Raw genomic sequence first — 27,564 nt, forward strand, 5'->3', positions numbered from 1 at the left:
GCCCGTGACATGGTCTATGTTTTTAATTTCGGCCCTCTGTGTATTTTGAGTTTGACACCCCTGCTTTAGAAGTACCTTTTGCTTTAGTGATAAAGAAGAGAAGACTTTTCATGATCCAGGAACTTGTCTTGTAATTACCAGGAGGTAAGCAAAATAGGTAAGCAAAAAGCAGTCAATGCATGGATTAATATGACGTCTGACCTGATTATGAACACAGGTTAACAACACCCATACACTTAGGCTAAATGCATGATGCATCTGAAATAACTATCCAGATTTCCTTAACACATCTCCAAACCATTGTTTAACCTACTCTAGAAAGTGTAAGGGGATACACTGATAGCTACAAATAAAACACAAATTTATTTTTCTAAAAGCTGTATATGGAAAATTTCAGAAAAGGAGTTGTGTTGGCAATGCAAGTTTATACAAAAAAATGAATGGTGATACAAAAATATAAAGACATTGGGAATAGGGATGGTCTGTATAATGAAGTCAGAGAGCTTTTGAATCAGAAGTCTTAGCATAGGCATCAACATTTTTATCATGTTTTGTGTATTAAACTTCAGTGGCCAATTAGTTCATTTATTTTTACCAAATTACAACATATGTAAAAACAATCAAGTAAAAATGTAGAGAAGAATTTATGACAATTTTTGCATCTTAATCTGGCATAATCTAAAATTCTCTGAGCTGTTATAAGGACTTTTCGGGGCATTTCTCATGCTCGCCTATCTTTGCTCTGCTTTGTTCAGTCTGTTCGAGAAAATTACCAAACCAAATTGGCAGCTCTAGACAATGCTTCCAAACTCTGATTTTCATATAAAAACTCCTGTTTTATTTGATCGTGCCAAAGTGCCTCTAACCTCGGCTATAAATGAGTACAATGTACAGGAATGATTCTGTTAATGTCTCACCTGGAAAAGGATTCTTTTCTGTTTTGTCTGATAAGGTAATCCTTTCCTGAGGGTCTTCTGAATGTGCTTTATTGGATAATGCATCTAACCTGCCAAGCAGGGAGAAAGCAGGTCTGGGCCCTGGTTGTTTTTTCTCTGGAGGCTGTGTCACTGGAGTCCACTGAAATAGAATTACCATTATACATTAAAATTGAAGACACCCTTCTGAAACAAACAGCAAATGGTTGATAGTCCAGCTCTGGGTGAGTGTTGGATTGTTATCAATTTTCTTTCAATTTAATCTTTATTTATTTTTTTAACAGCACTAAGAACAAGAAGAGATAATATTAGTTTGATATATTGTCACCCACAAAAGCAGACTTTTTTAGTAAACTTTGTTTTATGCCTAATGCCTTTTTAGTATTGCTATATTTTAATAATTTAAATTTAAATTTCTACTAACATCTAAGTAAATTGGGCTAAAAATGTATCTGTTCCTTTTTCACGTCAACTCCATACGTACTGGAGATTTTGGATATATATTGGGTCCATGAGGCTGCAAATATGCACGTCACCCATTGATTTATTACACATGGCTAAAAACTTGGTAAGATCTGATGCTTACAAAGATACAGTGTCTGGCCCCCACTAATCACACTCCTCTACCATTTCCTATTCCTAAAGCTACGTACACACTTCCAATTATTATCGTTGGAAAACGAACGATCCTGCACGATATCTACGAACGATCGTATAGCACCGATCCAGCACATAGAGATAACGACACGATCGTTCGTAGATATTGTACACACAATAGATACGATCGTTTGAGCGATAGAGGAACTAACAAATCTGGTTAAGATTTTTCCCCGAAATTATCTGTCTGAATTCTGTCTGAAACTGCTTGTGATTGTAAGGCATCTCTAGAGCATTTTTGGAGATTTGTACTAACTTCTTGCTGCATCTCTGGGGCAGTAAATGTGAAGAATGGTACAGAGAAAGCAAACCTGGTGGAGTTTTAAAATAAAAAAAAAATACTCATTGACAATTGTATTAGACTGAGGTTTTGCTAAATATTTATTATTGGAAATAAAGAAGCTCACAAATATCAGTCCAAACAAAAACATCAGATTAGAGTTTTATTAGTAAAGTGTTCTGGCATGTTAGACATTTACTGACAGATAAACCTGCAATTTATGTAATTTTCATTTGACAAATTCAAAGAAATATCATAAAGAGTCCCAGATGATGGACAGGTTATTTTAACAGCCAGGTTAATCTGGCATTTATTATCAGTAGTGCTGTGTGTAAACATTGGCGGCCAAGTTGTCATGATTGATATGGATTTACATCACTGGATGACATGATTAGACTTACTACTGGGGACATTAAAATACTTTTTTTTGAAGGTCATGAGTATGTATTTGTAGTTTTTGATGGTATGTATGTATTGTTTATTTACATTTAACCATTTGTGAGAAAGGATATGAGTGAGTGGAGGATATTTGGACTTAAACAGGTATTCCAAATTTCACAATAGGCCTAGTCGATATAACCTACATTCTTTTTGGAGGACTAGATGTAGGAAACAGCCCCTTGACCCTCACATGGGGAAGAAAGGTGCTTTTCAGAAATGTGGCCTCCTTAGGTACAGGAAGGGAGCAGGCCAGATGTTTCCCTTCCTTTATTTCCTGCTCTTGAAAGTTCAATCCCTGTATAAGCATCGGATTTTTCAATAACACCACATACAGATTTAAGGCGTCTTCCAAGCACAATTTTTAAAGCATTGTGTATTTTTGATCCCTCTAACCTTTGTTGTCTTCTAAGGTAAAAAAAAGCACTTTCGTAGATGTTCAGTGTTTAAAATTATTTTGCAGTGCTTCATGTGCCCCAGAGCACTGCTATTGGGGACATGAAAATTTGTCTCTTATTGTATTTTGTAGACTTTGATGGTGTTCACAGAATTCAGTGATAGTTTGCTAAAATCTGATGCCAAACTGGATCTGGGCAAATTTACTCAGCCCTTTATACTTATAGAGGCAAGCTGTTTTTTTCACAGGTATCACATCATAGGAACCACATATAGACTAAATAATCAATCAAATGTTATTCGAAAATAAAATAAAAGAGATGTAAGATTTAATAATTTATACAGTCAAGAATCAGTACTAGCATCACATCTACAGCTAGCTCCCAGAATATATCAATAGATCCTATAATGATATCAAATAAGTAAAGGTAAATAGCTGCAACTTGTAATTTTCGATCAAACTTGTATCCACTAGTGTGTAAATAATAAGATAAATATAATGGAAGCACCAGCATCGCTGCTGCCATAGTAACTCAATAAATATAAATTGTACTGCCAGACATCATTTTTTCCTATTGTTTTATAATTCCTTGCAGAATATAATACCTCATAGCTAGTAAATGGTCATAGCTAGAATATGAGATCCTTTTAGAGACAGTAACATAACTATTGACTCTGTAAAACAATGTCTAAGATGTGAGCAGTATAAAAATGCTAAATAAACAAATATTAATTACAGTAACAGAATTAGTTGAACAAGTAACCACTAGCAGCTACTGAAAACATTTCTCAATTCTCTTAACATAAATTGTCTTTAAAAAGAAAGATAAAAAAAAAACAAGAGATGCCCATGACTAATAGGAGGCAGACATAGGGCTGTGTATCATGTAGAGCAGCATGAAGGCCCAACCACACATTCAATCTATGGAACCCACTGAGAGTTTTGAAACTATTGTGTCCCTTGGCTGCTGCTGACCCTGGGAGTCTGGTGTACATGTCTTGTTGGATGACCTAGGTCCTAGTGTGGCAACTACCACTTTTTTATGTCAATTTGCCAAATATCACTTTATCATCTCCCTCTATTCCATGTGGAGGTCCTGCAATGTGTTTATTCTTAATGTGTACTCATGCATAGACTGGCATGCTTTCTGTCTGGTAAAACATTGTCAACAGGATAGTAAGTGAAGAGAAATCCTAATGGAGCACTATGCAACACTAAAAAAACTAATCCTTACCTACAATAAAAAAAGTTAAATTACTTTATTCAGGTATTAGTTGAGAATTATGTGTGCCTATGGAGCTTTGATTTTACCCACCAATCGCCATGGTGTGCACATCATTTGTCAACACAATGGGCCCAGGGGTGCCCCAGTACTTTCACCATCCTAGGAACACCCATGAGTTACCTTACATCAGTCGCAATTGTAAATGACCCTGTGGCCCTGAGCAAAGTGGAAAAAACTTACAGGATTTCTATTTAAAGCAGTGAACTATTGTCTCAGAACATTGCTGGATATAATTTACAAAATTTTGTATGGACACTGTAAAGTTCTAGGAGAACCAGGGAATTATGTATTTTTTTCATCGTCTCTAAAAATATAATGGTGGCCAAACAAGCATCAAAGTTAATTGGAGATTTCAAATGCAATTTTGATGCAATACAAATGTTGTTCATGTTACAATCAAAGTTGTAACAACTTGTTACTTGTTACAATCAAAGGATTATGTCCTACAAATCATCATTCAGTTGATTTTGTTTCTGCATGCCATAAGAATCAAAGCGCAGAAACATTTGTTTGAAAATTCCACATAAGATATAACAATGTATCTTGAAAAGGATCAATAAATTCCCAAGGGTTCCCTTTGCTTCCTCTTCAGTTTAACTATAACATACAGTATAATTTAAAGTGAATTGAAAATGCCAACATAAAGTTTTCATAGTTTAAATCTGAATATCAAAATGATTAAGTTGTCAAACTGAAGTGTTAAAGCATGTGTGGGCAACATAAGTTGTGAGCACATTTGTTGTTAAGGAATAATTTTTTCATATTGTTTTTTTTTTTATCTATAGATTTGTTTTTAGCTGCCACTTTAATAATTATACTTTTAGGCATACTAGAGACACATGATGTGTAAGTAAAAAGAGGCAAGAACTTTATTTGTTAAAATAAAATGTGTTTTTAATAAATACAGCTGTAGATTTACTTCTCTTTCTTACTTTAATGGTAAAAAAAACGCTCAATTAGTTGCTCCAAGTGAATAGCAAGTGCCAGCTGTGTGCCCAGGAGCAACAAACCACACCACTGGTTTATGTGTTTGCCTGTATTGGCTTATGCGAATGCGGTGTAGTTCTTTCTCCAAAGGAGAAAAAGATATTGCATGTCAAGAAGTAACATGTCACCTCCAGGAACCACACCATGATCCACTGTAGCTACATGCAAAAGTGTGCACAAATGGTTTATTTAAGTGGAAGTAGTTGAGAGTGCAGTTGTTCTTGTGGTAGGACACTGCAGTAAACCGCAAGTCTGAAATAGCCCTTTTAAACAATTTCCATTTCTGGATTAAAAACATATCAGTTATCAGAGGTTGGAACTCGAGTCGCGCGATCTAGACTCGAGTCTCACTTACGTCACCTAATGAATGACTTGCAACTCGACTCTGACTTGCAACTCGAGCTGAAAGGGTTCCACAGCCTCCTAACCCCCATAGCCCCTTCAGCTTTCAGAGGAGAAAACTTAGAATGCAAGAAAGGTGGGGGGGGGGGGGGGGGGAGGAGAAGCCAGTGAGTCTCCTGTAATACCGCCTTCCTCCCCACCTTTCTTGCATTCTAAGTTTTCTTTTCTGAAATTGGAAGGGGGGGGGGGAGGCTGTGTAACAGAAGCTCAAGAACAGGATCAGAGCTCTGTTTCTATAAAGGGGCAAATGGGGATAAATTAAGTGACTTGACTTGGGACTCGACTTAGAAGAATTCTTGGTGACTTGAGACTTGACTTGGGACTTGGTGTCAATGATTTGGAACTTGACTTTGACTTGAAGAGGGACGACTTAGTCCAAACTCTGTAATTTATGTAAATAATGTTCATTTTAATTACCTTTTTTTTACCATTCTCCTAAACTAGTTTTAGCCTGGATTTCATCTTTTATGGTTCCATTTTGTGACCCAGATTTCATGTGACATTACAACAAAGCCAGTTGTTAAAAATAAGTGCTTTGATACAGTATCAGAAGTGAGCAATATCTTGTTCAAAGAGATCACAAGGAGAAGGAAAGGAAGTGATAGATATCATTAGTAACCTTTTTTAGGCAAAATTAAAGAGAAAATCCATCAGTCTCTGTCCAGCCATAGTTTGGCCAGGTACAAGGCCACTTAGTTATACACTAGGCAATAAGAACTACATGGATTTCAGATGTAAACCATTGTACCAGGTATGCAAATTCCTGTTTTCACAAGGAAGGGGTAAGGTACTACTACATACAATTTTCAGGCAAAACTCACAATTTGCGCTACAATGCTCTATTCTGTTTGAGACCAATCAGGTTTTTTTTGTAGTCCATCATGTTAATGACAAAATATGTCCATATATCCAGCTATTGCCAATCACTGCCTTATTTCTATATCATGAATTGATCAGTACTTGATTGCAGCCACAGATAACCAAATAAACAGGATTTGGTGACATACTTAATTATATGAAATGGTTTTAGACTTTAAATAATAACAAAAAAAATCTTCATACAATGGGCTTGATTTATTAAAGCTCTCCAATGCTGGAGATGATACACTTTCATCAGTGAAGCTGCGATATCCAGAAAACCTGAAATGGATCTGGTCCAGGATTGACAGGATTGAAAACATTTGTTAAAAAATGGCAAATTTATTTTAAGAAATCCATTCCAGGTTTGCAGGATCACTCACTTTCACTGATGAAAGTGTATCCTCTCCAGCCTTGGAGAGCTTTAATAAATCAGACCCTATGTGTGACTATACAGATGGATAATTTAAAAGTTTCATAGCTCTGATTGATCACCTTAAAAGGAACGGAGCAAACAACTTTGTCATCAGTGTGTATCAGCTGATTTGAGCGTTCCCATGTGAACTGAAGATCGTGTGATATTATATTCCACAACAAATCCAGTACCTGCAAAAATTAAGTACAATCAATTAGAGTATATCTATTAAAGGGACATGTTTTCATCAAATAATATTTCAGTTCTATTTCCTGGGGAAAAAAATTGTAACATCATTAATTTTGCCTCTCAAATATGGTCATTACAAAGTGTGATTTCTCTTTTGATGTGTTCCTCATGTATCTTACATTGTTGTAAATGCAGCAGGAGTGTAATGTGTTCTGTTGCAGCAGGAAAAGGAAATTTCTATGGTGGTAAAGGCAGATATGGGAACTCCAGCAGGAAGATATTCATTCTAAAACCCCAGACAGCAATTTAGACAATCAGCATTCACATATTGGTGAAATATCACTTTTGCACAGACCCCGATATGCAACTCTGAAATACCTGACCTTTTTTTCTAGTTTTATGTCAGAGTGAGATCAGTTTTATATCAAGGCCTTATGTGCACTAGGTTCTTCGGTGTTCAAAACTGACTATTTAGTAGGTAGTATGTAATATTTTGGCACCATGCTTTTACAAAATAAATACCCAGAACTCTGTTCACCATTTATTATATCATATTTGTTTACATGATTACAGGAAAAAAAATAAATGACTTCTTCACAAGAACGAAGGTATAAAAAGATGGTTGTTAAAGTAAAATCAAGCGTGGTCTTGTATACTGAACTTCTAGCACAGGGTTCCCATGACTGAGTAGAATACACAAAAGTCCAGAAAGTACTGGGTGGGCCTCTCTCAATACTCATAATCAAGTAGTGATTGTCCTTCCATTGAGACACAGCTGGAGTGTAAGTCATGTGACTGTGTCTGAGAAATGAGACCAAATGGGCAGCCGCGCATGCTATCGCATTTCAGGTTCTGGTATTGTATACTCAGATTGCACTATAGCAAGTGATAATGCACAAGTATTAAATTGTATCCTTACAAAAATGTGTTATCTGGCATTGGTAGCCTAGTCATGCTAATTGTATTGCAGTGTTTGTATGTAACCCTTTTTTTGAATCAGTTTTGAACAGTTAACCTGATCAAGTGTTATGGGCACAGTGAAACTTCCATTGCTACATACTTGATTAGGTTTATTGATACAGAAGGTTTGTAGTAAAAAGAGCTAGCATTTCTGGAAGGAAATACTGCTCACTGCAGCCCCTATTCATTCCCTATTGGACTGCCACAGGGAGACTCCACATGTATTTTTACCAGATATGCAGCAGTTCCTGGCAAACAGAAGCAGTAAATGCACCACAACCTCTCTGCCAGTGTGAATTTAGACATATACTTGCAATATGACAGATCTAAAACAAGTATACAGGTTCTTATCTTAATGCTTACTGTGGGTCACAAACTCAAAGTTATCTTAAGAAGATTTCATGGTATTTTCCATGTTATTCTTATGACAAACTCCTTTAAGTAGGGCCCAAAATATTAATATGCAAAAGTGTATCTTTTATTGCTGTGATATTTAAAAATCTAAAGGCGAATACATGAAATGTTAGGTTTTCTGCACTTGGCATGGTTTCTTTCTTTTTAATAACAGCAGGATTGTTAGTAAACAGGAAGCCTGTGCTTGGTGATGGGTGTTTGGAACGATGGATGTTTAAAATCAGTAAATGATGAGTCTTTTGCTGCCAATGTTTAAAAACCATAAGCAGGGAAACATAAAGTTATACACAGCATGCAACATACTGGTACAAATGAAGTACGCAAAGTTAAAACAAGAGATCTATCACACACTATTGCACCTATTCTATTACAGTGGTTTGGCAAAATGGGCCTGATTTATTTAAGTTCTCCAAGACTGTAGAAGATAGACTATCATGGTGAATCCGGGTGATCAGCAAATGTGGAGCGGATGTTTTAAAATATTGCTATTATTTGGCAAATGCTTTCAATCCTGGACCAGGTCTATTCCAGGTTTGTTGGATCACCCAGGTTTACCTATGATAGTCTATCATCTCCAGTCTTGGAAAGCTTTAATAATCGGTGTGTATAATTTTTGAGTTCATAGTTTGAAGGTTACAGAATTAAAAAACTAAAACAGCAGCAGTGTGCGGTAGCACAGTGGTTCAATGGCTAGCATTCTCAAACTAGGGTCCCAGGTTTAAATATGGGCTGGGACTCTGTCTTCATGGAGTTTGTATGATCTTCCTATGTTCGCGGGAGTTTCCTTCCAGATCCCAAAAACATACTAGTAGGTTAGATGGGCATCTCACCAGAACTGCCTTAGACTATGTTGAACCTATGACTATAGAAGGGAGGGACATGAAATTGTAACCTCCTCTGAGGTTATCTACAGAAAGAAGGTGAAATTTGTATGTTAACTTTGAGTTGCTGAGCTGTGAATAATGTCCTACACAAACCTGAATAGATGTGCAGCTATCCCGGCATACTGCCTGCTGCCAGAAATAAATTACCTTCTATGTACATGCGTGGGAGTTACATCATTCCAGCCTAGCCAATTAGGTTGACTGAAGATCTGGGACATGGAAAATGACCAGCTCAAGATGGCGGTACCTATGATGAAGTGAGGACAGGGGGATGTAATAAAAAAATGAATTCAGGCAGGTATGTTTAGTTTATTACCTGCTAGCATTTTTCTAATAGTTTTGTTCCATATTAAATTAGCCTGCATGTTATTTCTTACTGCAGTCTTTAGATGCACACCAACTATGCCTGTAAATAAACAAATGCCTAGGAAATACCAAAAGGAATGACTATTGCATTCTATGGTATGGATATTATTTCATTTACTATATTTTATGTTTTATTATTGTCCAATTTTTTAATAATTATATAGGCGCTTCAAACAATGTTTCACTCCATGTAATTTCTGAAAATGTATTGGTTTTTAAAAGTCGGATGACTGAACCTACAAGGTAAGTGGAGAATTATGAGACACATGCAGCATTTTACAAAGTGTATGGTGTTCTGTGACTTTAGTTTACAGGACTCCTGAGACTTCTTGCCAGAAAGATAATTTATGTTCAAAGTATTAAGTGCAAAATGGTTTCGATCATGGAGTTGCTTTGTTCCCTTGGTGACAAACAAAGAAGATCACTGGTGGGAAACTGTGAAAAAAAACCTTTAACTCTGTGATTAGGTTTTCTGTTCTTTAAAAGGCAGAAATAAAACTTCATAGTAATAAATCCATATGATAAAGATGCAAAATAATGAGGTTTACAAAGGTCCCCAAAATCATTATTTTCTGAATCATTCCTTAGGTCCTTACAAAGATCAACATTCATGTTTTGTAAGAAGTTTTAGCAATGTTTAGGTTTGGATGAGTTTTATTGTTTTAATATGCACCTGCCTTATTTTACTAGTAGTGATAATCAACCCATCTGTGGCAATGTAAGTGTCTTATCTTTGACACCACCAGCTAGGATGAATATTCATCCATCACCACCATTTGAGCATTCCCATTGGCTTGTGATGTCAGGAGCAGACCCACTCCCCGATGCCCAACAGCAAAATCAAAATGTGTACCACCTATTTATTGGCAATGGCCTTATAGGCCATTGTTTACAAGCAGTATAGTTAGCAATGAGGAAATATACACAGTGTCATTGGCTACATTTAATCCACGTGGCCAAATATTTTATCATAGGGTGAGGAGTTAAGACCCAAATTGGAATATTTTTTTGCTGTATCCTGCCTGGGAGATTTTTTTTTACTTTCTGTTTTTAAAGTGTGCCAAAAAATAGGTGTCCATACTGGAGGTGTTTTCTTTATTCCTGTTATGGTGACAATGTTAAAATATTGGATTGAATAAAGGATGTCCAAAACTGCAGGAGGAATGTTCTCACTGTTCAGTAAGCTACTGATAAAATGATCCCTGGAATTCACTGCATTTGTGATGACAAATAAATGAAAGAAACCCTAGTATTTATTACCTCCTTTAGAGGAGGTATGTTTGCTGTCAGCACTCATTACTTTAATACCTGTAATGAATAATGTTAATTGTTTGTACGTACATGATCTCTGTTTTGTAACGCAATGCTTCTGCAATTGATGTGAAGGCTTTGAGGTAAAATATCATGCCTTTTCATTTCTTCCACAAACCATTCTACTCTTGTAATTATTTGCTGTTGGGTCAGGTCATCTAAACTCTCAAATCTTTTTATTGGCTTCCCTGTGAAACCTTTGTAGGACAGAAGAAAAACACATTGGTATAAGTATTAATAATCACACAGGTTTGATACTTTTCAGAAAACCCTCTGAATTGAAAGGCATTTAAATTTGTGTTGATATACAATTATTTGATATACAATATACACTTTGCATGTATTTACATAGGACATCTGACATATGACTGAGCCATATGTTTATAATACTCTTTATAGAAATGCTTCTTCCAAATTAATAGAAAGTGTTTTTATTGTATTTGGTAGCATAGGTCGTTTTTAACCTTTAATACACTGCTTGTACACAGCTAATTCAAATAAGTAGTTTTTGGGGGGGATTCATTAAAAGTATCTGATAAATAATTAGATGGTTTTCCCTTCTGGTAAATATCTGGGTCTATGCCTTCCTTCACATTGAGGAGGTTCCCCAATGTGAGAGACAGGGCTTTTTTCCCCAGAATCAGGCCCATCCACCAATAAAAAAAGAGATAGATATTTGTTTGGACATATGGTTCAATCTAGAAACCCCCTTATCCATGGGATTGGGTATATTAGTAGCCCCAGCACGTTCCCAAAAAGGATAAATAAATGTATAAAAAATTGTGAATGATGTCCTTAACTCAAATTAAAAAAATATACCACATACCTATTGATTGTTCCTGAATTCCTGGGGCCTACTATGGTACAGGGAGGAAGAACTATACACCATTTACTTGGCAACCAGGCAACATGACTGAATTATGGTCTGGTTGGGACCACATATAATTTTTAAAATGGTACTATGTCTTAAAAGTTTACAAAAAATAAGTTGGGGTCTCCAAAACATTAAAGCCACACTCTTTTTCAAGCAAGCAGCCATGTGAGTGAGCATATATCACTTCGCCCAATATTGAACTAGATCTGCCGTCATGTCTACCTTCAACAGTCCCCATCCTCTGTCACCCATAAAGAGTGTGGAGGCGTGTTGAGGGGCTTATTGTGAAATCTCCTTTTAATAAATGTAAATATACACAGACATAAGACACAGTATTAAAAGTCGTTTTTTAAAATATAAACATGGTTACATACATAGAGATTAAAAAAATAAACTCCCCTGAAAACAATGCATTAATAAATACATCATCCAGAGATGTAATCTATTGCCAATACAAATGAAAATTCATGTTGATCCATTACACTAGTGTCACAAAATGACAGATTCCCTAAACTGTGGTAGCGAAGGGAATCCCAGGTGAGATCATTGACTATATTTGGTCATGACATTGTTTACCGGACTATTATTGGCTACTGTAACCTGCAGATGTAGTTTAAAGACCATACAATGCATCATGAGTCTGTCCTGGTCAAATCCAACAATTTTTGTAAATGGATTTGTAGCAAATGTAAAAAATGTGGGATTTGACTCATTTAATTTGCTAATTTGCTAAAAAGCATGCTATATTACCATTATTGATAGACTCGTAAAAATGTAGGCAAAACAATATGAAATCAAAACTGGAATTGTAGAAAACAGAAAAAAGTCCTTGAATATATAGTTCTAAACTCTGCTAGTTTTAGCAAATGAATATATTTTTTTGTGAAAACCTTAACCTTTTGGAAAGAAAATGTTGATCTGCTTACAATGCTAAAATAATTTTTGTGCTATACAAATCTGTAAATGCAATTGTAAAGTACCTTAATAAAGTTGTTTTAATGAAATATGCATTTTGGATGTTTTCATGTAACTCAGAAAAAATCTATTTGCAACATTCATTTTTATTTTTTAAAATTTGTAGCTTCTGCCTTAGGTCTGCCTTCCTGTGTCACAGTTTTTAATAAAGCCAGGATATTGATGTTAAACCAGTGGTGAATGTGTATCTTTAGCCTCACAACAATGCTTTGGATGTCATTGAAGTATATTGCTTGCATTGCATCTATATTACATTTTATTTTTAGAGAGCAGGAGCCACAGTGTATGGGATTGAGCCCTGGCTGATGACCTTCTGAAGATTCCAAGAATAGCAGTAATGAAGCAGTACAATCTTGCCCATCAAATTTGTAATACTAGAGCATGTATGGTCTTTTAAAATTTCATTTGTAGTGTTTTTGTTCTGGTGATGGGAAATTGTTATGTGCTCCTACTAGAATTCTGGAACTCATTGTTATTTTTTGCAGTAATTCATAATCCTGCTTGCTTAGTATGGTACTACACACTGATGTAAAAGTTGAACAATTAATCCTGTTTTCAATTCTGCTAGTTTGAAAATAAAGTAGCTCACCGTCTAGAACTGTGGCCTTGGTGAAAATGCTGGAGTTACCAGTAAACATCCAGGACGTAACTTAGGACATGCTGAATGCATCCCTGAACATGGAAGGGGGGTAAACATAAATATCCTGAAGGTGACAATGCACATAGTAGAAATAACCCTGAGCATGGGGAAAACAACTCCTAATATGCCAGTAATTGGTAAATTGATGTGTGTCGATCATCGCAGTTGCCCTATGCTTTCTGCATGTTGTGGTAATGTGTCATGTTGTTTTTGGGCATATTATCACAATGGCTAGTTTGTTCTTCCCATATTGTTAAAACTGCCCATGTTGTTTTCAGCATATTGTCACAAATTGCTTGGTCATGTTTTGTCCTTATGGCCCTTTTGTTTTCCACCTTGTAACCTTTGACCATATGCTGTCCTTTTACCATAACTTTTGACTATTACAAATCAAATAACTTCAAAAATATTTTTTTTTTTAAAAACATTTTTTTTTTTAAAAACATAATTGACTTTATGTTGTATTCATTTGCATTACAAAATACTGATGTCTGTACATAACCAGTTACTTACTTCCTCTAAACTCTATGGCATTTAGAAATGTTTCACTCATTGATTGACCCAAGATTTACCCAGAATTGCACATAATTCTCATTAGATTCAATAAGAAAACAAATGAATTATGAGTAAAAGTTGATTTAAAGTTCTTTAAAGGCAGTAGGTAAAAAATGTTACATGTAAATAGGGGCCCATGTCAAACAAAACCCGTAAACACCTATTCCTAATATGAGGGATGGTTTTAGAAAAAATGAGGCCCTTGCAACTTATAAAATGTGGACCGCAAATGTACTGCAATCCAGCTCTCTGCGTCCCTAACCTTCTGCACTTTGAGAATGTGGAGGCCCTAGACCGATGTCCATTTTCCTTGACATGCTTATAATTTCTGCAAATGTTCTACTAGTATTATGTACAAATTTAATATTTCCATTAGGCATGATTTCCTAAAGCTTTCCAGGACTGAAGAAGATGGTCCATAGTGGGAGAACCAATAAACCTGGAATAGATCTGGTTCAGGATTGAAAACATTTGTCAAGTTATAGCAAATGACTTACTGGATCACCCAGGTTGGCCATGAATGTTCATCTTCTTCAGTCTTGAAGAGCTTTAATAAATCAGCCCCATTGGGATAGGTCAATCCAATTATTGCCTACTTACAGGTAAAAAGAATTGTGTTCATACATATATAAAAAAGACAAATACTCCTCAGCTAGTGCCCAGTCTGAAAGTCTGTTTCCCATAGATCTTACTGGCAGATTATCTTATTAGATATTCCCGCAAGAGCCGATTCTTAAGCATACAACCTGTGTAGCACTAGCCAGCTCTATAATATACTGTATCAGCCTGCAGTGTATATCCCTAAATGTATTACAATGAACTCTCTCCAGGCAACAATAATCCTCAACTGGGTAGCAGTATATTGTAATAATCTCCCTAGGTAACCATAAATTACAATATCTTCCTTTCCCTAAAGCAGAAATAAATTACAATAATACTCTTAGGAAGCAGATCATGTTTAGTGTTTACTTTAAGGCAGCAATAAACTAAAAAACAAACTTTCCCTCCGGTAGCAAAAATGATCAATCCTCTCTAGGCAGCAACTAATTCTTAAAATGTCCTGGAGTCATAAATAAATCTTAATAAATCTACATATAAATAATAAACTCCCCTCCTCCTTTTACCTGTTAGCAGGAATAGACTGAACCCCTAGCCAGATAAAACATTAGGATGACAAGCACACAGCTTCTTTTTATTGATATAAATCTGAGTAGTGATCCTGGTCACTGACCTAAGTAAGGTGGTGTAGCATCTTCTGTCCCGACATGGGAAACTCTGATCCTTGTAGTCCTTAAATTTCCCACTTTTGAACTTCTGGAAAGAACAATGAGGAGGAGGCTTGGTTTGTAGTGAACCAGACTACACACTGCATTTTCTTAGAAACCTGGGAATCCCTTTTGCACTTTAAAGTCCAACTGTACAATTAGGCGGTAATGATGTTTTTTTGAAGGACCACCCATACAGAAGATGAAGAGGACAATATGCGCCATCGACAGGTTTAAAAACTTCAGGAAAAGGTAAGCATCAAAAATGAATACATACTATTAAAGGGGTCCCTGGGGATTTGATGAGCTGGCGAGGATCGAAAGTTGAGCTTTATATAAACATATAACACTTTTAGCAAAGACGACAGTTTTTCCAAATATTTCTAGTAGCCATGTTGACTGTCTACAGTAAAATGTGGTTGACTTGCTTTTACTTGCAAGATTCCATGGGGCTGTATTTATACAAATGGGGCATTTAACAAAACTAAGATGTCAAGGGCTAGGAAATCCAGGTAGGATTTACAGGAACCATGACAGTCCAGATAGATGTTTAAAAAAAACAAAACAAATGATTGCACTCACAAAAAATTTGATATTATTTAATTCAATTTGATTTTGCATAATTTTTAAATGAAAATATGTAAATACCTAAATGTGTCCTAATTTCAGCCTATGGTTATCTCCTGCACAGCAAGACCTAGGAGAAAAGGAGCAGCCTAGGTGTCATTCAGATGTGTTGCAGTAAATATGTCGTCAATGAATATGCTGAGAGGTAGAAAGATCAAAGTGAGCAGAGGGATGACCTAACCTTTCTGCTGCCATGTTCACTTCACTGTTCACTACTTGGTTGGGGGAAATCACTGACTAGCTATGCTTTTAGACTGTATAGGAGAATACAAAACCATTGGTAGGTAAAACATATTCTATACACCTGTATGTACATCAACTGCATATTTAGCTGTTTGGCTGAAGTTCACCTTTAATAAATACCATTTACAAAGCTTCTGTAGTTGCTTCTTTGCATCACTTTGTAATGTCACATTTCACAAAAAATTGAAGCTATGGTTTAAATAAAGACAATATTGAACTGGGTGGTCATGATATGCTTAAAATTTATTTCAAAAACATTTATCACCTACAGCAGAAGAATTCTCTATGAAGATGAAGCAATTACAGGAAAAAACTAGCACATCTCATGAAATAATTTCTCCTCAAATGGCATCATTTCAGAACAGATAAAAGACTATGCTTGGAGGTATTTGTTCACCTGCATAGGAGAGCAGTGGGAAATCAATGTGTGATCTCTCCATTATACTCAGCAGTCTAACTCACTTATGTGAAACATTCAGCAACTATGATTTATTGGAAAAACACAAATAAATTAGTTTCTGCCTCTGTGTTATTAAAATTGTTTGCTGCCAGTAAATGTGCTCTTCCTGCCTGGCTGATTTTAGATTTCACAAAACTACCTGATATTCCCTGAGTATAGGGAAATTCATTCAATTTAATTGTAAGTCTGTGATGGTGGAAATCTATTGACATAATGAAAGTCACTTGTCATGTCATGCATACTAAAGACAATATTTCATTATGTCAGCAATATGTCTTGCTTATTCTGTCTGCAATGCACACTTTATTTGTTAATTGTTTCATCAATTAAACAAAAAAACAAATTCTTCAAACTTCATTTGAACTCACACACAGGTCACATTAGCTATGAACAGTAGGTAGCAGATGTTGATCAAAAGAAGAATTGGTTGTGTTTTCCTAAGGGATAAGGATGGTTTCAATAACTATGTAACATTTTCAAAGAAAACTTTGAATTTCTAACACACTTGGAATCAAAGATAATTTCAAACATCTGTGAAATACATTTCTGGGCTTGATTTAAACTATCTTTAGTTATGTTTGTTCATGGCAGTACTGTTCCTGTTTTTCTCTTCCATTATTTGGACTTTGTATTTCCCTTTTTTTTATGCTGAATGCTTAGTATAATAGTTGAGAATCTGTTGTTCTTTTCTGATCTACAAAACTTGATGACAATTCTTCTTAAAGATGCACTTTACAATTTCAGGGCAAAGAGCATGAGAAACTTTAAAAGCAGCTGATGAAATGATGTAGGCTCCTTCCCAAGATAGAATGGAATCTTTTTGTTGTATTGCATTTCAGTGAAAGGCAATATCCCTAAAGTTATGCAGCCTTCACAACTACCTGGCAATTGCTCAATAGTTACTAAATGTTTTGGGCTGTTATGATAACTTTTCATCCTAATGTCACTGCTTATGGTGACACTGTATGGGCCTGATTTATTAAAGCTCCCCAAGACTAGACAAGATAGACCATCATGGGAGAACCTGGGGCTATCCAGCAAATCTGGAATGCTTCTAGTCCGGGATTTAAAGCCAACTAAGAGCAAATTACTTTTAGGAAAAAAATTTTTCTCCTCATATGTACTCTGTATAACACTTTTTTTACTGATAGTGATCAACTAGTTGCATCAGTCCCTGCCTCATAATTTTGCTTACACCCAAATATCCCTTTTACACATATTCCACAGCTGATTTTGAAATAATACAGCCAAGGAGTCCTCAAAGGCATTATATTTGCCACCATATCATCAGGGATCCGCTACCCAATTGATTTATTCTTCCCATCCACCCAGCATTATCCCAGGAATATTCTCCTTTCACTCACATGCCCTCTATAGCATCACCCCCCTGAAGTGTTGCACCTCAAGATTGTTTATAGATATTTATAGATATATATATAGATAGATATATATGTATATGTATTGTATGTGTATAGGTGCAGGAATGTTGTGTTTAAACATGGAACCTGTTTTTCTTTGTACTGGCCATCTGGATCACCTAGGGGATGTCTAATCAGTGGTTATCAAAGAACCTCAACCAAGGAACAAAAAAACAAAACAGATATGAAAAAAAAACTTGCCAGTACACAAGATCCAGTTCCCGTAACAAACTGATTACCAGTAGGTAATCTTAATCCAGTCTTCCACCATTATTGAAAATACCAGCTATTACTACCCCCGAGGACTTTAAACCACACTCTAAGCAATAAACAACAAACCATTTAACCTGTAGAAACTGGGAGGGTGGGAGGGATATTACCTCCCTGCAAAATGAAGGAAAATGGACACTTTGCTCTTCACCCCCCCCCCCCCCCCTTGTTTAATTGACCCAATCACTTTTTCTTTATCTTCTTCTGCACCCCCTGTCCTGCTCTTTAACATTTTCTTACCTGCATTCCCCTTGCACCTAGTCATTTTACCCTTATGTCTAGCTCCTTACCTCCTAAATACATTTTATCCTAGTTAAATGTGAAAAAGTACATATTTTGTGAAAATAAGATTTTATTAAATAGAATTTATTAAACCATATTCTTGAGAGAGCAGATTGCAGTAGTTGTTTCTATGATGAACAAATAAAAGGGTTTACTTTGTCAAGCTACTGGGTATTTTCATGGATCATTCTTGTGTCCAGAGAATTGTTACAGAAGCATGAAAGCATTCATAGTTAACCAGACTTTTTCATGATACTGCACACTGAGCAAAGCAGCTTGATGGCAGCTTTATATTTTAACTTCATCATTTCCAGCACAATACATTAGTGACTATGATGTATTTGAAAGCAGCAGGTGCTAATAACCTGCAGAATTACTCACTGAATGTCAAGTCCTCAAATAAAATGCAGGTTTGTTGCTCTAGAGGCATTCCGGCTTTAGATCCCACAGAGTCCCCAGAATAGATTTAAAGCTTGAGTGTCAGATGACATATTTAATTATCATTGACTGAGCAAAATCTACATTTCTCATGATATTGTTTACTGGTATATCATTTCTTTTCTGACTTGAGCTATTATGTAGCTAATCTTGCCTACATATTATAAGAAGATATGAAATTCTTCTTCTAGGTCTTTAAATGAAGTATAAGTAGCTTAATATAGTAATTAGTGGTAGTGGCATTTATCATACAGCTCATTTATTAGATGCAATACTTGTGCAGAAAGCAATCTGTACACATATACGACAATATTTAGTGCTATGCACTCAGCCCACAATGAATAATCCAATACTTATAAATATGTATTTAACACAACTTTGCAAAACTTACAAGCCACACAAAAATTGCATTGTTATTCAAATGTCCATGTTATTTAAACTTTTTCTTTACATTGTTTTTCACATTTTATAATATTCAAGGTGTATGACACTTTAAATAATGCTAAACTACCTAAGTGGTTATGTTAATATATTCATCTAATTTATTCACAATTACACACATAATCATCTTTTTTTTCATTTCTTACACCTGTACACCCTCTATGGAATTATTAAGTAAGATTTAAGCTGAGCCATGGCCTACAAGAGTGCTTCTAAACCAGGGTTTCCCCAGAGGTTGATAGGGGTTGCTTGAGCACTGAGCAATTTAGACTTTCTAGGTCAGCTACCATTAACACTAATGATCTTTTTGCCCCCCCCCCAGCAGGGGTATAGTGGGGCAGGCATGGGTGGGATTGCCGTGCATTTACTTTTTTCGGTAATGGGCAACTACTCTTATTTTGCATAGAATTCTTTGGTGGTCCGTGGCTCAGGCCGGTCCACCCCCCCCCGGGGTCAGGAGAAGGACCCCACTGGGGGGGGCGCACTTGCTAGAGCTGTGGATCAGGTCTCCCGTATAGAATTGCAGGCTCTGGGCGGTGGGTGGGTTGTGTTTGGAGACAGGCTCAGACCTGCAATGGGAGAGTGGGCGGGTTCTGGTATCATGATGTCACTCTGGGGAGTGTTTCTTACCCTCTGAATGACACAAAGGCAGGGGTGTAGTAGGGTGGGCATGTTTACATAACAATGATGCGCATGCTCGCTCGCCATGGATAGTGCCCCCTCCTCTTTTTTTACAACTACACCCCTGTTCACTAGGCTAATATACTTTGAGCTGTGGATATAGTAATTAAAAATGGGCAGCATGGTGGACATTATCTGCATGGAGTTTGCAGGTTCTCCCCGTATCTGTGTGGGTTTCCTCCCACATCCCAAAAAAAACCATGCAGTTAGGTTAATTGGCTTCTCTCTAACAATTGACCTTAGACTACATTATTCACATGGTATTCACTATGGTAGGGATATTAGAGTGTGAGCTCCTTTGAGTTAGTGACACGACTATGGACTTTGTACAGTGCTGCGTAATATGATGGTGCTATATAAATACTGTATAATAATAATAATAATTAAAGCAGGGGTTCTTTGAAGACCTGAAAATTATTCCAAGAGTTGCCCTGTGTTAAAAAGGTGAGAAAAGCCTGGCCTTCACTATGGACTGTGTAAAAGATGAACTAAACCTAAGAAATCCTTCAGTCACAATTGCCTTACTTTTTTAAGACATTATTTGAACTCTTTATAACATCACTAAGTAGTTTAGAATTGAAAATATATAAACATACATATAAACACATATATACAGTACAACAAATGTTCTATATTGATGACATCTGAAGCTTGTCGTTTGTGACCTTTATCATGAAAGCCCAAATAAATCAAAAACTGAACAAGGAAAATTCTTAGAGCAATGCTGTTAAATAGAGTAAATTATACGTATTGCACTATATTTTACTTATAGCTTATAAGGGTAGAATGGTGGTTTAAAGCACCACATCTCTATTATATATATTAATCCTTTAGAATTTTATCTAAAACAGTGATTTTCAACCACTGTGCCGCGGCACACTAGTGTGCCATGAGAGATCTTTAGGTGTACCGTGGGAAATTATCCAATTACCATTGTCGAGTGTCTGTGCTGTAGTGACTGGCAGAGTAATGTAATACTCTTCCATGTCAGTGGGTGGCAGTAGGTAACAGTTTTCTTGTTTATTCTTAGAGACAAAAGAATTAGCTACAGAGTGTCATTTTGTAACATTTTTGATTTGTGGTGTGCCGCAGGATTTTTTCAATGTAAAAAAATGTGCCGTGGCTCAAAAAAAGTTGAAAAACACTGATCTAAAAGAGAATCTTCTTTTGAGGAAGCATATACTGCGAAACATGTCAAGAATAATGGGAGATCGCTAATATCTATACAAATTTGTAATCATTACAAACGGAAATGACTAAATCTGTAATGATTATATTGTTAAAAGAGTGTCTCAATTAATACATTTTGTATTGCTTTTATAATAAGATTATTATTAATTTTAATGCATGATGGTACCTTAAAAGTCCTTTAAATGAAAAAGATTTATTTTCAGATTTGACATTTTTACGCTATAGCTAAAAGTACCACCAGTCAAAATGTAAAATTTTAAAATTTACCATATGGAGACATCCAAAACCTTTTTTATTTTAAATATTTTTACATTTAGATAAAGCACTGCTCACAAACTTCTTATGACCACACACACACCCAAACCCCTGACAAAATCTGTATACTACACTGTGATGGAGGATTTAGAAAGAAGACTCCTGCTGAGGACTTGTCAGCTGATGATAAAAGTTTGAAGTTGATGTCTCTAGGAAGTATGAAAAAAATAGTTTCTGTGGAAAATATTGGCTAAAACACAGTGGTGAGATGTGAGACCCAGGAGCAGTATACGGAGTCTTAAGTAAGCAATAAACATCCTGCATGTGTAGATGTATAAAGTGACTGTTGGAGTTTGGAGGTGGTCATTGAACGTAGAGTGTTGATACATTAATATTCAACTGGAGACTTTGTCTTTCATATAAAATTGAGGCATAATGATGTTATTTTGAACTAGAACTAATTGATCTCTTTTTTGTTTTATTTGGTGTAATAAATAGTTACATCATCTGTCATTTTCATTGGGAGAGCATTTTATTTTTTATTTTTTTATTTGATAAAGAGGCTTTTGAAAAAAATTCTAAGCAAAACGCAGTCCCAAATCACAGCATTTTGAGGGCCAGGACAATGAAGGCATACAAAGGTGTGATACTTCTGTTGGGATTTAAAATGATCTGTCAACTAATATCCTGGACAGTAAAACAAATTTTGTAAAAGAATTGATACTAGCAATCATAAAATAAACAAAAGGAAGGCAGGAAGGAAGCATACAGTCAAAGCAATTTTAGCTCAGAGGTTATCACTCTGGCCTTTGCAGTAGTAGGCCCAAGGTTCGAATCTCAGCCATGACACTATCTGCATGGAGTTTGTAGGTGTCTGTGTGGGTTTCCTAGGAGTACTCCAATTTCCTCCCACATTCCAAAAACATACGGTTAGGTTGATTGGCTTCCCCCCAAATTTACCTTAGACTGTGTTAATAACCTATTACTATGATAGGGACAATTGTTGACATGACTATGTGCTTTGTAAAGTGCTGCATAATATGTTGGTATTATAAATATGGATAAATACTGAATAATAATAATAAGGTATCAGTGTTGAGCAGGGTTTTGTGGTCAAGCAGCTCTTTGACCTAAATACACTTATGAGACCAACATGACCTAAGGTAATAAAAAGTGTAACTGTACCATAATTCTTGTTAAGACAAAAAAAACATTAGTCAGTGTCTGTTCAATTAGGAAAAAACTTACTTTCAAGAAGGAGTTTCATGTTTTTGCCTTGAAACAAGTCACGTAGGACATTATTGACATGGCCATTAACTTCCAATAAACGCACGTTCATCCAAGCTGTAAAGCCATTTATCCTTGTTTGTGTGGACATTGCTTTCTGCTTCTCAGTACAGGGTAGAATAAGGTAACTCTAAAATCAATTTAAAGGAATATTTTCAAAGATATTTACTGATATGATATGATAAACAGTAACTGAGAGTTTATTATATTATCAGTGATGCATTTAATTATAGCAATGGCACCGATTTATAGGTGGCTCATATTGAAATGGTGTGTTTTAACCTCCTGGGCAGTTCATTTCTGTCCGGATTTATATGTCTAAAAGCAGTACATTGTCTTTCATAAAAATTTTGTTTACATTGTAGGCCTGTAATTCTTAGGCATAACTCACTGAAATATGTCTAATATTTAATAAATTAATTATTAATAAACTTGAAATAAAAAACACGAAAATCTGTTGAAACAAGACTTCATAAGTAAATCAAAAATACTGAAACCTATAATATAACTGTACAGTAGCATATAGAAGATATATATATATATATATATATATATATATATATATATACAATGATTAATTTGTATTGAATCCAATGCAAAATAATTTCAAATTCTGCCACGCTCCCTGGCACGCACCGAAGCATGCACTGACGTCATTGTGTCAATGTCACGCACAAAGAGACAGGACCACTAGGGCTTGTATGGAGGTGGTGTGAGTCCTGAGAAGGGCCAAGGCACAGAGTCTAAGCACTAACCAGGTTTTCTCCACAGCCTCTGATGGTGAGGATGTTGAGCCGCTGGTTACTACCAGGTTGCGGTCCTTGGGCACACCAAGGTGGGCAAGCACGGTACCGAATCACCAGGCAGGAGGATAGTCAAGGAAAGTCGGGGTCGAGACAGGCAGCAAGCAAGAGAGGTCAGGTCACACGGCAGGGGTCAATAGCCAGGGATCCAGGAGACAGACAACAATGACACAGGGGCCACTGCGGGCACAGAGAACACAGGAGACACTGGAAACAGCAGGAGGTACAGGTGATGCAGGGATATCCACAGGCCGACAGAAACACTGGAACAACACAGGGAAGTTGGCTGGGAACCAACAGACTGGACAACGAAGGGTTAACACAGGAGCTGGACACAGGAAACACTGGATTAAGCAGCCGGTGTACAGAAACAGTTACAGTTCACAGAACTAGGGAGCTCGGCACTAGTAACTTGCTGCACGTACACAAATTCTGTGAGCTAGCTAAATAGCCAGGGCTGATCAGGAGGCTATTTCTTGATTGGCCAGCGGGTTGGACGGAGTTGATAAAGCTTGGAAACAGAGGCACGCCCAGCAACAGAACTGAAAGCATGCGCAGGAGAGCGATGCCTGTGCTTTAGTGAGGAACAGGTAAGTATGACAGTAAACTCCTGGGGAACGTCAGCGCACTCGCCTGGGGACAGATCGGATGAAGAGGACGCGGCCAGAGGATGGGATCAGATGGGCAGGATATTGGAGGACGCCGGTGGGACCAGGTAAGTCTTTATTTTTTGCTCGGGGTTACCACTCTCAGATGTTTTTTTTTACCCCGAGCCACACTCGGCGTTACCGGTCAGAAGGTTAATATTAGAAATACAAAATGAGAAAAAATGTGAAAAGGAATAATTGAATATGATACATTATTTATTATATATAAAAATACATACTGATAACGCAAAACAACAACAAAGAAAAAAGATATTTTTTCTTATCAGGTAAATACAAAATACTGCATTTGAATATGTAATCTTTTATCTGCCCGAAGGAAGAGCTGTAGGCTAATTTTCACTTTTTTTATATTTTTAACCTTACATCTGACAGAGCAATTTGATAACTGGTTAAGCTAGCACACATTGACACACTCTGAATACATTTGAGTTACCACTTGTTGATATCCTTTTTAATGCATTGTATTATTGTGCATTTTGTTAAGGCTTTGAATTGATTTGTAGTCACTTTTGTTTTGATTGTTCATATCAGGAGCTAAATATATTGCATTTCTTTCTGACTTATTTACTGACATCTGATTGCTTGATATGGGTTTCTGCACTCATTTTACTTGAGCTATGATACTTTATTCCAGCTAATATTAGTTTTTTCAGTAACTAAGGTGTTTGGAACCTGCATACTTGCTCCAGATCATTGACTTTACCAATCTGTGTACTTGCTATAAGTATTTGACATTCCTGATCTGCATGCTTGCTCCAGATCATGGACATTTCTGATCTGCATGCTTGCTCCAGGTTATAGACATTTCTGATGTGCATGCTTGTCAAGGTCAGTGATGATTCTGATCCGCATGCTTGCTCAAGACCATTGATAATCCTTATCTCCATGTTGCTCCAGGTCAGTGAGGTTACTGATCTGCATGCTCGCTCCAGGACAGTGATATTCTTGATCTGCATGCTCACTTCAGGCCAGTAATATTCATTATCTCCATGCTTGCTTGAGTTCATTGACATTCCTGGGCTGCATGCTTGCTCAATGTCAATGGCACTCCTGATCTGTATTCATGTATCAATTCAGTTACATTCCTGATCTTCATGCTGGCTCCAGGTTAGTGATGTTCCTGATCTATGCTTGCTTTAGGTGAGTGATTTAGATAAGTACTTATCACAATGGGCCTGATTTATGAAAACTCTCCAAGGCTGGAAAGGATACACTTTCATAAGTGAAGCTGGGTGATCCAGCAAACCTGAAATTGATCTGATCTAGGATTGAAAACATATGCTAAAAAGTAGCAAATTACTTTAAAGAAATCCATTCCAGGTTTGCTCGATCAACAAGATTTACTGATGAAAGTGTATTCTCTCCAGCCTTGGAGAGCTTTCATAAATCAGGCTTATTGAATCAGCATGGAAGCAGAGCATCTATAGTCTTCTGAAGGAGGTCAGCAGTAGCAGCCATTAGATTTCAGTGTTGGCTACACATAAAATATTAAAGCAGAAAGCAACATATACTTGGGAGTTCTATAAATTTGCTTACAATAACACTTACACAGATTTGACAGACTTGGCAATTACATGCTGTTTATCTTATTAGTGGATTCTGCATATCCAAGTTCTCTGTTGTTAGGGACAGATAAGGATAATATCTTTGAAAATAACTGCAGTGAAAACCGTAGCAAACTTTTAAGTCACAAGGCTTCATCAAAGAATGCATTGTCCTCATAAAGAGAGATGGGGCTGCAGTATTTAAATGTCCGCTTTATCACTGTCACATTCACGGCAATAACTTCTTTCTAAAATTGCAGGCACTTGAAGTGTCCTAGAATTCTGTAATGAAATTCAGTTTCCTTATTACCAGATTTTTGTACCTGCAGCAAAAGTCTGTACTTCCAGGACATACTGTACACTGAGAGCATCAACGTCATAAATCTTTCCCCTTGCACTTCAAAACATTAGGTATTCCAGTGCTGGTGCTTTACTACTCAAAGCCTCACATATTGTAAAAGAAAAGGTAGTATTGGAAACCCTCACAAAGATAAACCTTTTTTTTCAATGCTGCTGCATTGTAAAATGATAATTCTATTTAAAAAAGGTATTTCATTTGGTGAGATTAGCAGTAAGAGCTACACACAAGCGAATTCCTGCCTCTGTGGGGTCTGTTCTCCCTTCTCCAATTTCATGAGATAACAAAAAGATATAAAACAACATAAAACAATATCACTTTTTTGTATAGAGTTACAAGAGACATTCTCTGACCACCAAACTCATGTACTGTGATCTGTAGATACAGGGGTTCCCTAAAAATCTGAAGTTTAATAATGTGTTCCCCCATGTTAAAAAGGTGGGGAAACACTGAACTTTTATCATTGTTGGTGTCTCCATTGGGGAGGGTCACTCCTCTTTTTTGTCCTAAAGAACATTGTCATTAAGACAGAAAGTGAAGGTAAATGCAAAATTTTAGAGCCCAGCAAAGGATGAAGGTAACTTGTCCAAAGGGGACAAATGTAAAGGTAACAACTGTCTAACATTAGTAACTTCTTTACTTTACTTTTTTTTGTTTTTCTTAAGGACAGGATGTTAAGAAAACATACCACAGTGGGATACTGCAATAGTGATCAAATAGTGATACTATACCCAAATTAAAAAAATACTTGTTTGCCTTTACATGGACTTTAAACTTCCACGGAACAGAGCCCCCTTTTGCAGTGGTCATGACAAGTGGAAGGACCTGTGAACCCTTTGCAGAAAGCTCTACCCACGAGAAAAATATAAGAAACTGTTTAACTCCTTATCAACCCCCTGAATTATCAGTTTGGGGTAGACTGCTCCGCTTAAAGAAACCAATCATTGACTGCTAAGGCTTGTTGAAATTAGGTGCAAACTCGGTACAGTAAATGCCTTACTTTGTGATAAAAAACAATCTTTAAGTATAAAAGTAGGCAAGTATAACTCTGGTATGGAAAATCAATATCCATATTCTAATAACAATAAATCACAGGTACTCCCTTTAACAAACAGCATGCAGTGCACTTTATCACCTTCCGTTCACATTTGTCTCTAGGCATCCACAAGGCATGCAATAAATATAATAGAACAATTCTGAAAAGTTTTAATTTATACACTGCTGGACAATATTGACACATGATAGAATAATTGCATTGTTATATGAGCAAAATACTTGGAAAAGATATTAAAGGCAGCAAACTTGCTATTAACAATTTACCTTTTTATGATATTTCCAGTCTGTCTGATTTTATAGTTCATTCTTCATGTACTGGATAAACTGGTACATACTGTAGCTCCATGCCACCACCCAGTGGGGAAGCTATAGCAAACGTAATACAGTAACATCAAATACGCCTTACCAGCAGTATTAGGACACAAACTATATTGCGCCCTATTCCTGTAAAAATT

General features: G+C 36.4%; 1 protein-coding gene across 1 annotated transcript; it reads right to left on the minus strand.

Annotated features, from left to right (window-relative positions):
- Window positions 1-601: 601 nt before the first annotated feature.
- LOC140323829 (uncharacterized) lies at window positions 602-27,564 on the minus strand. The gene is made up of 5 exons (XM_072401212.1): window positions 27,374-27,564; window positions 22,642-22,810; window positions 10,809-10,975; window positions 6,735-6,845; window positions 602-1,077 (listed from the first exon to the last, which is right to left on the minus strand). The coding sequence occupies exons 2-5, from the start codon at window positions 22,769-22,771 to the stop codon at window positions 862-864; spliced, it is 624 nt and encodes a 207-aa protein (XP_072257313.1). The 5' UTR covers window positions 22,772-22,810; window positions 27,374-27,564; the 3' UTR covers window positions 602-861.

This window comes from Pyxicephalus adspersus, chromosome 2 (genome assembly GCF_032062135.1).
Source record: "Pyxicephalus adspersus chromosome 2, UCB_Pads_2.0, whole genome shotgun sequence".
Taxonomy (NCBI): domain Eukaryota; kingdom Metazoa; phylum Chordata; class Amphibia; order Anura; family Pyxicephalidae; genus Pyxicephalus; species Pyxicephalus adspersus.

Bases quoted from the DNA above. Each gene is read 5' to 3' on its own strand.
- LOC140323829 (XM_072401212.1), bottom strand. From the start codon at position 22,771: ATGTCCACACAAACAAGGATAAATGGCTTTACAGCTTGGATGAACGTG. The intron at 10,976-22,641 runs GTAAGTTTTTTC...TGTCCTACAAAG, and splicing joins CATGAAACTCCTTCTTGAAA to GTTTCACAGGGAAGCCAATA. The intron at 1,078-6,734 runs GTGATCAATCAG...ATTCTATTTCAG, and splicing joins TTTGCTCCGTTCCTTTTAAG to TGGACTCCAGTGACACAGCC.